General features: G+C 40.6%; 2 protein-coding genes across 2 annotated transcripts in view; one reads left to right on the top strand and one right to left on the bottom strand.

Moving 5' to 3' along the window:
- LOC114665934 (NACHT, LRR and PYD domains-containing protein 3-like) overlaps positions 1-16,177 on the top strand; it is a 578,897-nt gene that overhangs the window by 266,044 nt on the left and 296,676 nt on the right. The window lies entirely within an intron of this gene.
- Positions 7,936-16,177, bottom strand: part of LOC114666332 (gastrula zinc finger protein XlCGF57.1-like) — a 21,674-nt gene continuing 13,432 nt past the window's right edge. The window contains exon 3 of the mRNA XM_028821146.2: positions 7,936-11,990. Coding sequence (XP_028676979.1) covers positions 10,795-11,990 — 1,196 coding nt within the window. The 3' untranslated portion in view covers positions 7,936-10,794. The remainder of the gene's footprint in view (positions 11,991-16,177) is intronic.

Below are 16,177 nucleotides of genomic sequence, written 5' to 3'. Positions count from 1 at the left end.
GATACAAACAGTTTGCTTGATGTTCAGGCATTTGTTGCAGCGAGTTGACTTCACAATGGATGTCTTCAACTAACTGTATGTAAAGTTGTTTTTTGCAATTCTCATATAGCGGTCAGGAAATACCAAGAGGTCTGTGCTGTTCTTTAACTATTTGTTGCAGGAAATCTGACCTCCCACGCTTATGGGATTTTCAAAGAATATTCATGCCATGCAAGATCCCTTGTCATCATTACCAGACCAGACATGACACATTTAATTATGAGTGTTTCTTTTTTACTGGCATATCCTCAATCACAGAACATTAAAAAGATTACAATATGCAGGCTTTCGAGAAAACTCGAGCCCCTTCTTCATGCAAGATGTAATCCAGAAACTGGAGTTCCCTGTGTTTATATACACACTAGGACATATACAACATTGGAAAACCTTTAAGTGAAACATCTTATATGTAAAAAAAAATAATAGACCTCTTCAGGGTAAGATTCATTAAGCAAGAGAGTAGAACAATGTATGGTCAAGCTCTTTGGAGAAGATAACTGTCCAACAAAGCCTTTTGAAGATTTTGACAAGTTTTTCAATACAATGTGGATCTGTAGTCAGGTTGTCTTTGTCACTCCAAGAGATGCAAACAATCCTCATAGCTTGTTATAAAACTCTTGTCTCTATTTAAACCATGTTGTAATGTGTTCAATTTTAGCATGAGTTTAACTTCCCATTCTTTTCTCTCTCGCTGTGTTTTGAAGTTGCCCATAAGCACTGTGTCTTAAGAGTTCTTCTCACGGTGTCCGTGGCTGCTGAAATGACCTCCAACAGGTACATCCCGATTGCCATGCTTGATGTGGAACCTGTGGAAATTCATTCTCTAGTGGAGTGTTTGTCCAGTTTCTCCCACATAGAGGGCATTTCATACAGAGAATTAGGTAGACCGCATTAGATGATCTGCAGGAATATGATCCCTTTATGCGATGTTCTAGCTGGCAGTGTGATATAACTACACAATCTGTACCATAAATGTAAGGACACATTTACATCTTTTCTGTAGACAGGGAGATGTGCCATTATCTGTTGCTCCATTATTTAGTATTGGCTGAAGTTCTTTTTATAAATTTTCAAAGAGCTAATGGCTAACAAAGTACAACATTATAGTACTATTACTGGGAGAACAAAAAAACAATGTTTTGGCATTCATTACGTTGGATTAATCTCTGAGGGGAAATTGTCTTTTTGCATGACCTTTGGGAGTCAGAGCACAGGGTCATAATATGGACTATTATAAAATAATAAAGCAATCAAATGCATTTAATTATTGAGGTAAGCATAAAAATGTATTAATTTATGTTATGCTTTATTATTTTACATTGTACATACAAATACTATCATGCCTTGTATGAAAAAATGACAGTAGGGTTTCTTTCTATTGAATTATTTGTGCTGGTGCTTTAAAAAATCTAACATGTGATGACAGTTGATCCTAGACAGTCTATAGGGTGGTCCAGATCTAATTGTGCAATTTTTATTACGCTATAACTTAAGTGTATTACATAGAGAATTCACAGCACCTGCCCTGCACATAAAGATTTCACTTAAAATTCTTTTTCTTGTCGATAGATGGCAGCACCTGCCCTACATTCCGAAATGGCGGGGAGACGGTGTATAAGTGCGCCATTTTTTCTTGTACATTACACATCTCGCCATTACTTTAATTCTTGAGGTTTACTTACCTACTTAGTATGGTTACTTTTTATACTGGACAATTTTAACATTATGGAACACACCTTTTTTCATTTTTTTTATTTTAATGTAGTATATTTTGGTGTGAGGCGGCACGGTGGCACAGTGGGTAGCGCTGCTGCCTCGCAGTTGGGAGATCTGGGGACCTGGGTTCGATTCCCGTGTCCTCCCTGCGTGGAGTTTGCATGTTCTCCCCGTGTCTGCTTGGCTTTCCTCCGGGTACTCCGGTTTCCTCCCACAGTCCAAAGACATGCAGGTTAGGTGGATTGGCGATTCTAAATTGGCCCTAGTGTGTGCTTGGTGTGTCCTGCGGTGGGTTGGCACCCTGCTCAGGATTGTTTCCTGCCTTGTGCCCTGTGTTGGCTGGGATTGGCTCCAGCAGACCCCCCGTGACCCTGTGTTCGGATTCAGCAGGTTGGAAAATGGATGGATGGATGGATATTTTGGTGTTTAATATTTTTCTTCAAAGTCCTGGTGTTCATTCCCCCTTTTCCTGGCGTTTTGAATGTTTAAGCTGTTATTTACAAATGAGCACACTTGTTGGTCTGACACTGAACTAGCTGTAGCCTTTTGGCATTCAGTGCCAGTTGTACTGATATATTCTTCAACTGCTGTTAATTAGAATCCAATGGGTGAATGCAATTGCACAGATAAATGTGAATTAAAAGGAAAAGATAGAGTTAAGCATTTAAAAGTATAGTAAAATTCAAATGTTTTCTGATGAAAATAAAACTATTAAGTTTTTAGCTGATTAAAAGATGAAAAATGTTTAAGAAATTTAAAAAAAGGCTTGCACCTACGTCCCCGTCCTCCCCCATCACAATGTGCTTTTACTAAGAAAACAAAATTAAAATATGGCATCAACATGCAGTATGAAAAGGAAGATATGACTGAAATTTGCACAAATTAATCAAGTATGTAACAAAGCCTGCGGTGGGCTGGCGTCCTGCCCGGGGTTTGTTTCCTGCCTTGTGCCCTGTGTTGGCTGGGATTGGCTCCAGCAGACCCCCGTGACCCTGTATAGGGTGGTCCAGATCTAACTATGCAACTTTTAATGCAATGCAGGCAAATAATGCAAGACAAAAGAATTGTTCGAAATATCTTGCAATAAACGAATTCAGGGCAGGTGCTGCCATCTATCGGCAACAAAAATAATTTTTTGTGAATTCTCTATGTCAGGGGTGTCGAACTCCGGGCCTGGTGGGCCTGGTGGCTGCAGGTTTTCATTCTAACCCTTTTCCTAATCAGTGAGTAGTTTTCACTGCTAATTAACTCCTTTTCCCTTCATTTCAATAGCCCTGTTTTTAAGGACCCTGTGTTCAGATTCAGCGGGTTGGAAAATGGATGGATGGATATTTTTAAGGATTCAGTCCTCTGAATTTATTCGTTTCCTAATTAAATGGCAGCCAAACAGAAATGAGACGTGAAACGAGCCAACAGATGAGCAGCTAAACTGGGATTTCAAACCAATTTCACTCCAAACACTCTCTTAATGAGAAGCTGATTCTTGCTGTTAATTAAACTCGTTATTTAATTCCATGGTTTATTGCTGCTATCATTCTGCCACAGCAGACATTTTCAAATCTGTTGATTTTTCTGTTTTTTCTAAGAACATTTTCAAAATGTTTTGGTGACCTGAGAGATCAACCTTACTGAGACCTTAACCTTTCTTTATTTTCAGATATTGTGTGATGGCCACAGGTGAGCTGGTCATGTGGTGGCTTGTTTGATGTCTCATTATTGTTTGGCTACTAATTAAGGAAAAAGACAATTAAGGGGCCTGAGTCAAGTTAATTAAAACTAAAACAAAAGAAATTAATTAGCAGTAAAAACGGCTCACTAATGAAGAAGATGGTTAGAATGAAAACATGCAGCCACTGAAGCCCTCAAGGACCGGAGTTTGACACCTGTGCTCTACGTAATAAACTTAATAAGTTATAGCGTAATGAAAATTGCATAATTAGATCTGGACCACCCTGTAGTTAGGATATAGCGGGTTGGTTAAGGGATGGATGAACTGTTCTCATTGTAGCCCACTGACTGTCTAATACAAAATTTGCTGCATGGTTTTTACACTCTGGTTCTGATCCAGCATGATCTCTTTATAGCGGCTAACAGAATTATTTATTTACTAGACAAAGAGCCCGTTTCGACAACGTAAGATGAAACGGGCACGAGTGGAATAGTAATAAGTATAAGCACCACAAACCTGATATAGGTGTATTGAATGAATGCGTAATTAGGCCTCGAGCTGTAGTCGAAATCGCCTTTCAGGCCTCTAGAGCTTTAATCGAAGTCGCCTTTCTCTTTGAATTTTCGCGGCCGTAAATCCGCCGCCTGCTGCGATGTCGGTCTCTTAAGGTTTTTCGGGCGACTGCGCATTCGGCTTCGGACGGACGGACGTGAGTGAGTGAGTGAGTGAGGAGGCAGGCGAATTATGTATTAAGATTGACACAATTTCTTCCTGCTGTCATTTTGCTACACGAATGAGGGTAGGTCACCAGCAGGTTTATTGGACTCAAACGAAATTTGTAATCCCATCATTCTTTATTCCTTTTTTTCTATTAAGTTATTGTGTCACTGTGTCCATTACTTCTGTTATACAGTACTAGGGGGCTCTGCCCCCTGCTCGCTTCACTCGCCAACCCCTGGCGTTGGGACATGACAAAGAGTGAGATGTATGAATTAGATATAGAATAGTGTGCAGCTTTGGATGATGCGCATAGAAATAACAAATAGAGTGTTTGTCATATATTAATGTTTTATTGGAATATTTCTTTGTATATAACATTAGTAGTAAAGATGGTGTGTTGTCCTTGAATGAGTCTTCCTTGGCATGGATCATTTATAACTTTAACTTTAACGTCAGATGAACGTTGAACTCGTGAGAAGGCCACATAAAGTTGTCCATGTCCAAAAACGGGTTCAGAGAGGTAGATGCCAACCTTGTCCATGGTTTGTCCTTGTGATTTGTTGATGGTCATGGCAAATGCAGGTTTAATGGGGAACTGTCGCCGTTTCAATGTAAAAGGTAATTCTAGCTCAGAACTTGTAAGGTCAATTCTAGGAATGAGAACAGTATTGTTAGCATGTGATTCTGTAAGAACTGTTGCTTGAATAACATTGCGTGTCATGGTGTTGACGACTAACCGTGTGCCATTGTATAAACCCTGTTTTGTGTTAAGGTTTCTTAATAGCATGATTATTGTTCCGTTTTTAAGGGCAAGGTTGTGTTGTGGTAATCCGGCTGGGTTAATAGTGTTCAAATATTCTAAGGGGAAATTTATATGTTCATTGTCGTCATCAGAGTCAACTTTGTCAGAGCTTAGAAAGATCTGTGTCTCTCCAGGAAGTAATGAAATGACCTGGTTATTAATGTGATTAACATTAATATTTTTTGGACATAATGTAGTGCGTTGTGTTAAAAGGGGTATTTGGTCTAATGTGATTGCTGTTCCAAATATCTCTTTTACTAAGTCGTCTTTGGATACACGTGATCGTCTCTGTGCCTGCTGTTTTTTAATTCTTGAAATTGTAGCACTCCATCCTTCCTGTCCAGTTGGAAATAATATGGGGTATGTTAAAGTATCAAGAAGCGGAAATCAAATTTTCTATTAAGTTATTGTGTCACTGTGTCCATTACTTCTGTTATACAGTATAGGGCAGGGCTACTCAAATATAAATTTGAAAGGTCCACTTACTAAATTTCCATTCAGTCTGAGGTCCGGAAAAGTGACGGTCAAATTCCAAATAGAGAACTCCAAAAAAAGGCAATCCCCAAACTTTAGAACTATACACAAAAAAATGACATGGTAGGCCTTTTAGTGTGAAAGGTGACACCTTCTTTGTGCCACCAGTTGTTTGAACTTTGGCATAAAAGGTGTGAGGGCAAGGCGGAGGCACTGATGTAAATGTTCATTGGTGAGGGTGTTGCGGTATGTGTTTTTCACCATGTTCATAGTGGAAAAGGCAGATTCACAGCAGTACGTTGAGGGAAACATTGTAAGAATTTGAAGGGCCATCTTCTGCAGGAGAGGAACACCTGCCGCAGTAACCATCTTTGTCCAGAAGGTGACAAGGTCACAGTGAGATTCCTGCAGTGCTAGGTTTTCTTGTAGCTCAATTAACTCTGTTTGCAGAGAAGCAGCACTGGCCCATTGGAAGACTTTTGTGGCTTCATTTGAGAATTCTGCAATATTTTTGACAAGAAATGGATTTTCGATGCACAGCAAGACTTGTTTTCCCAAAGGGAAATCTTCAAAGCGAGTTTGGAAATTTTTAATCAGCTTGTCCAGGAATTCAGCATAATTGTGATGGTGATGTTTTCCTGCAGTCTGATCCAAAAGTCTTGGGAAGTGAAGCAGGTCCTGCTGTAAGTCACATTTGAACACCTCCAGCTTCCTCTGGAAAGCACGGACAGCTAACATGAGGTCACACACTGTGCTGTTTTTGCCTTGGAGCTTCATATTAAGGTCATTAAGATGGGAAGTAATGTCCGTTAGAAAAGCAACAATTTCCATTTTCTCGTCATTCTTCATGAAATCCACAAACGGTTTGGCTTTTGCACTCTTCTGATCCAACAGAAATGTCTCCGGCTCTTTCTGCAGTGCCCAAAAACGCTCCAGTACCTTGCCTTTACTAAGCCACCGGACATTGTTGTGAAGGAGCAAATCATCAAATGTTGCATTCACCTCTATTAGAAATGAGCGCAATAAACGATGTTGCAAAGCAGAGGATGCTCTCAGATAATTGACTAGTTTCATGACTGTTGTCATTACTTCTGAGTACCTTTCTCCAAGGCTGGCACACAAAACCATCTGGTGAATTATGCAGTGGTATGCCATGAGGTCAGGGTGGTGAGTTCTCAAGCGTGACACTAATCCCCTCTCTTTCCCAATCATACATGGTGCGCCATCAGTAGCAATGGAAACAACATGCTTCAGGTCTATCTAAGCATCTGTGTCACTGCTTCATAGATATCATCCCCCCTTGTGTGTCCATGGAGGTTTGTGAGACCCAAAACATCTTCATGAAATTCTCCCTTTTCTTCATCAAAAAATCTGACAAAGACCATGAGTTGTGCATTGTCCGTGATATCTGTGGATTCATCCACAGCCAATGAAATGAATTTGGCTTTTTTTATAGCAGAACTAAGTTGTTCAAGCAAATCATCAGTGAGTATTTCAGCTCGTCTTGCAGCAGTGGAATCAGAATAGGGTATTTGGTTTATTTTCTGGATTATTTCATCCTTTTGAGTCCCTTCAAACAGAGCAGTCACCACTTCACTCATACACTCTTTGACTACTTCAGCATCAGAGAAGGGTTTCTTGTTTTTTCCCAGGACCCATGCTACTCTAAGTGAGGCTTCTGTTGCCCGCTCCTGTTGTGTGGCTGATCTAACTATTACACTGCTTGTAGCTTCATATGAGGATTTCAGCTGGTTTATTTTTATGGTCCTTACCTCTGAGTTCTGAGGGTAATTTTGTTCAAAATGTGCATGCTTGGTTTCATAATGGCGTTTCACATTACCACTTTTGATTATTGCTATTGTCTCGTTGCAGATTAAACACATTGGTTTTCTGCTTCCCACGGGGAGCACGAACGCATATTTTTCTGTCCACTCACTCTTAAATTCGCGGTTTTCAAAATCAACTTTTCTTTTCTTATCAATGTACTGTCTTGAGCCAGCCATCTTCACTTTCAGTCAGCAAAAAAAAAATTCAGTTATCGAAATTTGCACTGCCTGCGAGTGATGAGACTGCCTGTTCACCGGCCTGACCCAGAGCACGTGACCGGTACATAAATCTGGCTGCCGTGAATGAGCGAGCGAGCGAGTATTGGGGGGGGAGGCGGGGAGTAGTGGGAACGATACTGTTACAACTGCTGTGATTGGACATAGATGAAGCAACCAAACCGAGTAGAAACCTCAAAGATATATCGCGCGGAATCACAATTGCGCACTTCATTGAGAACTCATTTGGATTATGATTAAATTTGCATGTTTGTTTTGGCGTCGGTCCAGATTTAACCGTATTTGGGTCCGGATGCGGACCGGAGTCCGCCTATTGAGTACCCCGGGTATAGGGTATGAGATTCTCAAGAGCTGAGCTAATGTTTACAATGCATCATCTGTGGAAAAGAAAAATACATTTTACTACTACATGCATTACAGAGTACATTCCAACAAATGGTGCATCTGGGGTATAGTGGGTCCACGGCTCAGAAAGTGGCTGTATGAAACAAATGAATAGTGATCACACTTGCATCTTTGTGTGGGAGCATGGTAGTGTGGGGCCGACCCACACTGTCACAGCAGAATAGTAGTGTCCAGAGTAATGTTGGTTGACACAGGCTGCAGTTAGACTCCTCTTAATGAATTACTCAGGCAGGGAAAGCAATTTGTCGTTTATTGTACTCACAATTCACTATGAAAAAAGCCATCTGTTAACTGGACAGTATCAGTTATAATGTATAAACAGAAACCAAGGCGACAAAAATTCAACAAGATAGTACAATTCATGGGTTGAGGCAGAGGAGGGCAGCTGTATGCAGGAGAGACACATGTATGTGGAAGCCTAGCCATTAAAGATAAATCTGAAATGGTGATCCAGAGTAAATAGGAGTTAGTTTTCTCTGGGCATGAAGATGGACATTCTTCAGATGTGCCTGTTTTCAAGTACGCTCTCCACTCCAAAGGGTGAGAGAAGCGGGGTTTAGAGTCTATAGCAAGGTGTGTTGCATATTTTGGCAGCAGGAAAACTTCCAGTTAAAACTGGGTTATATTTATTTTGAACACCTACTCCCTCAAACATAACTTTGCAATTCTATGGCTTGCAGATTCTGTATCTGGGGTGGATATGGGATGTAACAGAATGTTTGTGTGCGATCACATGAATGGACTGTACAAGATGGAATTGTAATATTCCATTCAACAAATATCTCTTTTTATTCTCTTATTCTTTCTGAAGTGTGCTTCTAAATTTTTGCATTCCCTGGAATATTAGAAAATTAAAAACAAATTAAAAAGGATGAGCCTGACGTTTGCTGTCTTATGGACATATTACTGGCCATCAGTACACTGCAACTCAGTGGATGACAGTAGAGTTACATGTCCAGCTCTGATTTCTTCCGCTCATCGACACACCCCAGCTGTGCCCCTTTCAATGCACTAGACCAGTGTTTCTTAAACTATGGGTCACGAATGTTTGTGATGGGTTGCCACAGTTCATCCAGGTGTGAATTCTGTGCCAATGATATGCCTGCTGCTATTTACTGTGCTTCTTTATTGCAGCAGTATGTGAAACAACGCCACTGATGCATCACAGAGAGAATTCTTGGACGTTTCTAAAATATCGCTGCTTCATAAGTCTTTTGCCATGTTCAAAATGGCAATATGATTTCTCTCCAGTACGAATTCCTTGGTGGATTCGTAGGCTGGTGCTGATGGTGAATTGTTTCCCACAGTCAGAACAGCAATATGGCTTCTCTCCAGTGTGAATTCTAGTATGCTTCCCGAAAATTGTGACTAGTGGAGAATTTATTGCCACATTCTGAAGAAGAATATGGCTCCTCTCCAGTGCAACCTATTAAACGGTCACTCTGAAAAGACTGACAGCAAAGACAAGCATAAGAAAGAGAGAGAGAAGAGGAACTGAGAGACGAGCTCATGAGGTGAAGATACAGTAGTGCGGTGCTAGAATGAGTTGTAAAAATGAAAATGTGCAGAACAAGGATGTGATGAAGAGCGAGTGACTTGGGTGAGAGTATATATAATAGTGCCATGCAGGTACAAAATGCAGTGGCAGTGGCAATGAACAATTCCTCATGGCTCATTGTACGTTCGCTGTTATGACATACAATACATTGAATCCAAATCTGTGACAGAGGTGCAAACATGCATGCCTTGGCGAGGAAGAATGCCTTCTCCTCACACTGTATGAAAGTGGTCTGATATAAATGACCATCACCCGATATAATGAAGGATGTGTTTGTTAAATGCACGTTAGTTGACTTGGCAATACTAAATTGGCCCATGGTGTGAGCTTGTTTGTGTTTGTGTTCACCCTGCGATGAGCTGGCATCCTGTTCAAGGGTTTATTCCTGCCTTGGGCGCTATGCTTGGTTGGAGAGGCACTTGTTGCCCCACGACACTGCATAGGATAAGCAGGTTTGAGTGGATGGAGTATTGTTTTAACACTGTTTGTTTCCCGCTTTTCTCTTTTAGTAATATTCATGTGAGAAATATGCCAGAAAGGAATAAAAATTTTACTTCTTTAATTATATGACCACTGTTCTGAGCCTCTTTATGACTTTGTTGTCATTATGATAATAATATTCTTCATGAGTCCCAGTACAGTACTGATGCTCTTATTTGGGTCCTCAGATTAAAAAGTTTTCAGATCCCCTGCACTAGTGAATTTAAAGGGAAGCCATGCCTTGTGCCAAGCTAAAGAGATGTGCTTTAGGCTCAATGTGGGGCAATCTTCCTAAACCACCCCCACCTCTTCTACATGCTTTAGACCCTGCGATGTACAAAGTACCTTACCTTTCAATTTTTTCCGTTCAACTTGCTGTGGACTCTGTGGGAATAGCAAATTTTGATGCGCTGGAAAATTCAAAAGGAATCTATGACTTGTAGCCAAAGTAGGGAGGCACAACAGGTGTATCATGTTTGTGCAGTGCATCAGCTAGCTTACTGAGCGCAACCCAATTATTTGGTGATGATTGGATGTGGTTATGGGAAATTGTGTTATTGGCTTTAGTACCGTTTCTGTACTGGTACTTCAGTCAAGAAAGCTGGTATTGATACCAAAGTCAAAATTTTAGTGTAGATACATCACTAGATGACAGAATCTCGATAAGCCCAGCAAAAATCAATACTTTCTGCTTGGCCATTTTCCATTTATGCTTTGAACTTCCTCAAGCACAGATCAATAACTTCCACTGGTAAATTTAGACACATCTCTTCTAAGTTGCCAGTGGTGATACACTAGAGGCTGCATTAACTCTGCATGATACGTTCCTTAAAATTCATAGTCTTTTCTACTGTTTCTTTCTGCTTGACTATATATTTTTAAAAACGTTCCCCTCACTCCTTTGAAATTCTAGGTTGAGTTTTTTTAAAGGAATATGAATTTTTAAATGGCTCTGAAGGCTGCTTTTGTGTAAGAATCGTTTTCCACATTCTGTACAGCAATGAGGCTTCTCTCCAGTATGAATTTTTACATGGCTCTGAAGGCTTCTTGCATCTGAATATTGCTTGCCACATTCTGAGCAATGATGAGGTTTTTCTCCAGTGTGAATCCTTGAATGTTTACGAAGTTCGCTTGTGCGTGAAAATCTTTTGCCACATTCAAAACAGCAATATGGTTTCTCTCCAGTATGAATTCTCGTGTGGCTCCGTAGGCTGGTGCTGGTGGTGAATTGTTTTCCACAGTCGGAACAGCAGTATGGCTTCTCCCCAGTGTGAATTCTCATATGCTTCCGAAGATTGTGACTAGTGGAAAATTTATTGCCACACTCTGAACAAGAGTATGGCTTCTCTCCAGTATGACTTTGTGTGTGTCTACGAAGAATGCTACTGTGTGAAAATCTTTTACCACATTCAGAACAACAGTAAGGTTTTTCACCAGTGTGAATTCTTGAGTGTACGTGCAGACTGTTTATTTGTGAGAATCGTTTCCCACATTCAGAACAGCAATGGGGTTTTTCTCCAGTATGAACTCTTGTGTGTATCTGGAGATGGCCTACTTGTGAGAATTGTTTGCCACATTCAGAACAGCAATGAGGCTTCCCCCGAGTGTGGATTTTAGTGTGGCTTTCAAGTAGCCATATCTGTGAAAACCTTTTGCCACACTCAGTACAACAATGAGGTTTCTCCACAGTGTGAATTCTTTTATGTAAATGTAGACTCCGGATGCTTGCAAATTGTTTACCACATTCTGAACAGCAGCATGGAGTTTTCCTCATATGAATCTTCTGATGATGCTTATAATTAGATTTGCGCTTAAAACTGCTCCCACACTCTTGGCAGATATAAAAGTCTATTGAACTGATACTTTGCTCCGGTTTACTGCTAACAGCATCTATTCCTGATAAGCTGACAATATGAAAAGAACTAAATGGCAGAGAGGTCAGTTTTAAGATCTCTGGTCCAGGTTTTAATTCTTTGCTATGTTCATCATACTGTTTCTGTTGTGGTCTGCAATGGAGGAATGTCTGAGCAAATGAAGGTGGGGAGAAGTTGTCGCTTTCTTCTGCTGTAAGACATAATCAATGTAGTTTAAGTATTCTCTAAATAAGACATGATTACTGTATGAAAAGACCACAATTACAATAATACATACATTTGACAAAATATTACGTAATGCAAGAATTTTTACCATACATTTTAAAAATTACAGTTAACATAGCTATTACAGCAGAAACAAAAAAAACTATCATAAGAGATTTGGAACTTTTAAGTATTGTCATGGATTTGTTTTAAATAAGCACTCTGAAGTCACTCTGCAAAAGATACTGTATATAAATTGTAAATTCAAGAGTTCTACAGGAGCAAGCTCATTTTATTTGAGCCACTCTGACTAAACAAAAACATTCATATGCTGATATAAACATAGATAAGAAACAACAGCTAAACAGCAGTTAATCATCCTATAAACTATGAAAAGTAAGAAAACAAATGATCAAACCTTTGCCATGTTTTAAGTGAGGTTGGCAGTAGCCTTTAATTCTATAATAGCAAAATAGGAGTATACATTGTGGCAAGCGGCTGGGGCTGGTACCCAGCCGGGATGCCCAGAAGGACCAGAGGAGGGATTATGCCTCCTCCAGATCGCGAGGAGGCGACCACTCTGGTGGCTTTGGGGACCACGGGAACAGAGCTTAGAAGAAGTTCAACACTATAGGGGCCCGTGGTCACTGCCAGGGGGCACCCAGATGCCAGGAGAGCCCTGGTCCTCGGTACTTCCGCCACACCCGGAAGTGCTGGGGGGACAAAGACTAGGGACACCTGGAGTGCTTCCGGGTGTATGGCCGGCACTTCCGCCACACCAGGGAGTGCCGGCAGAAGATCATTGGGAGGCACCTGGAGCACATCCGGGTGAAGATAAAAGGGGCCGCCTCCCTCCATTCGATGGCTGGAGTCGGGTGGTAGAGGACGGAGCTCAGAGGAGAGGAGGCGGACAGAGAAAGAGAGAAAGACATTGAGAGAGGCCTGGACTGAGGGTGTTTGGTACGGGGTACTGGGTTGTGCGGGACACTGTAAATATTGTACAGAATGAATAAATGTGTGTTTGGGTGCAAACCAGCAGTGTCCGCCCGTCTGTGTCCAGGCCAGTCTCCACAACATATATATAAAAATAAAAACATATTACAAAAACAGTATTTAACTACAAGAAAACTTGAAGGAACATGTACAATGCACAGGTGTCCTTTTACTTTTGTAGTAAAAATACTGTATTTTTTTATCTTCAATAATCTGAACTGCTTCCCTTGGAGATGGCTTGTTTAACTAATTATATATATATATATATATATATATATATATATATATACACAGTACCGTGCAAAAGTTTTAGGCAGGTGTGAAAAAATGCTGTAAACAAAGAATGCTTTCAAAAATGGAGGTTTTAATCATTTATTTTCATCAATCAACAAAATGCAGTGAATGAACAAAAGAAATCTAAATCAAATCAATATTTGGTGTGACCACCCTTTGCCTTCAAAACAGCATCAATTCTTCTAGGTACACTTGCACAGTTTTTGAAGGAACTTGGCTGGTAGGTTGTTCCAAACATCTTGGAGAACTAACCACAGATCTTCTGTGGATGTAGGCTTCCTCACATCCTTCTGTCTCTTCATGTAATCCCAGACACACTCGATGATGTTGAGATCAGAGCTCTGTGGGGGCCATACCATCACTTCCAGGACTTTTTGTTCTTCTTTACGCTGAAGATAGTTCTTAATGACTTTGGCTGTATGTTTGGGGTCGTTGTCCTGCTGCAGAATAAATTTGGGGCCAATCATGCGCCTCCCTGATGGTATTGCATGATGGATAAGTATCTGCCTGTATTTCTCAGCATTGAGAACACCATTAATCCTGACCAAATCTCCAACTCCATTTGCAGAAATGCAGCCCCAAACGTTAAAGGAACCTCCACCATGCTTCACTGTTGCCTGCAGACACTCATTATTGTACTGCTCTCCAGCCCTTCGATGAACAAACTGCCTTCTGCTACAGCCAAATATTTCAAATTTTGACTCATCAGTCCAGAGCACCTGCTGCCATTTTTCTGCACCCCAGTTCCTATGTTTTCGGGCATACTTGAGTCGCTTGGCCTTGTTTCCACATTGGAGGTATTGCTTTTTGGCTGCAACTCTTCCATGAAGACCACTTGTGGCCAGACTTCTCCGGACAGTAGATGGGTGTACCTGGGTCCCACTGGTTTCTGCCAGTTCTGAGCTGATGGCACTGCTGGACATCTTCCGATTTCAAAGGGTAATAAGGTTGATGTGTCTTTCATCTGCTGCACTAAGTTTCCTTGGCCAACCACTGCGTCTACGATCCTCAACGTTGCTTGTTTCTTTGTGCTTCTTAAAAAGAGCTTGAACAGCACATCTTGAAACCCCAGTCTGCTTTGAAATCTTTGTCTGGGAGAGACCTTGCTGATGCAGTAGAACTACCTTGTGTCTTGTTGCTGTGCTCAATCTTGCCATGACATGAAACTGTCTTCCACAACCTCACCTTGGTAGCAGAGTTTGGCTGTTCCTCACCCAGTTTTAAGCCTCCTACACAGCTGTTTCTGTTTCAGTTAATGACTGTGTTTCAACCTACGTGTGACATTGATGATCATTACCACCTGTTTGGTACAATTGGTTGATCAGACACCTGACTAGAATCCTACAAAATCCCTGACTTTGTGCAAGTGTACCGATAAGAATTGATGCTGGTTTGAAGGCAAAAGGTAGTAACACCAAATATTGATTTGATTTAGAATTCTCTTTTGTTCATTCACTGCATTTTGCTGATTGATGAAAATAAATGATTAACACTTCCATTTTTGAAAGCATTCTTTGTTTACAGCATTTTTTCACACCTGCCTAAAACTTTTGCACAGTACTGTATATATTATATACATATCATATATTTTATACACACACATATACACATACAGTATATTATACACACACACACATTAGTGGTGGGCGGTATACCGGTTCATACCGAAAACCGTTTTTTATTTCTGTTATAATATGGATTTTTCTTATACCGCAACACCGGTTTAAATTGAGTAAACAACGTTCAGAACGTGGCACAGTAGGAAACTGTTTAAGGGGGACCTTTTTCACTTCCACTAACGCATGTACTCCATTGCATGTGTTTAGCGGTGTAGAAGTGTTGCACGGTGGCTCTTTCACTGCTAAACAAGCATACAACGGAGTACATGAGGTATTGCGCGGTGTAAATGGACAGAGAACATTCCGAAACTGAAGCTGTAGCAGACGATAAAGTTGAACATGATGACACAGAAGAACTTTTGCTGGAAAAAGGAGTCACGTCTGTTGTCTGGAGATACTTTAGATTTAAAGGGTCGGATGTGGACCATTATGTTCAAATGTGTGAATACTGTTTCTATACTACTGGATTATACTACAAGCCATGCTGTACTTGTTTTATTTTTTTCAGTACTGTGTAATGTACAGTACCTGGGTACTGTGTAATAGTGTGACAACATGTTGACATTATTCTTGACATTTCTACTTTAATCGTGACGCTTATGACGAGAGTAAAGTCGACATTTCTACTTTATTCTCGCCGTTTATCGAGATTAAAGTCAACATGTTGACTTTATTCTCGTAATTTATTATTACAGTAGAATATTGTAAACTAAACATCTTAAAATAAATATTTAATTTACTAGATTTAAGTATTTACTAGAAAGTAAGTATTTGGTCACCTACAAACAAGCAAGATTTCTGGCTCTCACAGACCTGTAACTTCTTCTGTCCTCCACTCGTTACCTGTATTAATGGCACCTGTTTGAACTCGTTATCAATATAAAAGACACCTGTCCACAACCTCAAACAGTCACACTCCAAACTCCACTATGGCCAAGACCAAAGAGCTGTCAAAGGACAACAGAAACAATTGTAGACCTGCACCAGGCTGGGAAGACTGAATCTGCAATAGGTAAGCAGCTTGGTGTGAAGAAATCAACTGTGGGAGCAATTATTAGAAAATGGAAGACATACAAGACCACCGATAATCTCCCTCGATCTGGGGCTCCACGCAAGATCTCACCCAGTGGGGTCAAAATGATCACAAGAACGGTGAGCAAAAATCCCAGAACCACACGGGGGGACCTAGTGAATGACCTGCAGAAAGATGGGACCAAAATAACAAAGGCTACCATCAGTAACACACTACACCGCCAGGGACTCAAAT

The sequence above is a fragment of the Erpetoichthys calabaricus genome, chromosome 1, assembly GCF_900747795.2.
Source record: "Erpetoichthys calabaricus chromosome 1, fErpCal1.3, whole genome shotgun sequence".
NCBI classification, from domain to species: domain Eukaryota; kingdom Metazoa; phylum Chordata; class Cladistia; order Polypteriformes; family Polypteridae; genus Erpetoichthys; species Erpetoichthys calabaricus.
Note: the sequence above shows the minus strand (reverse complement) of the source record. Positions and strands in the feature narration are given on the sequence as shown.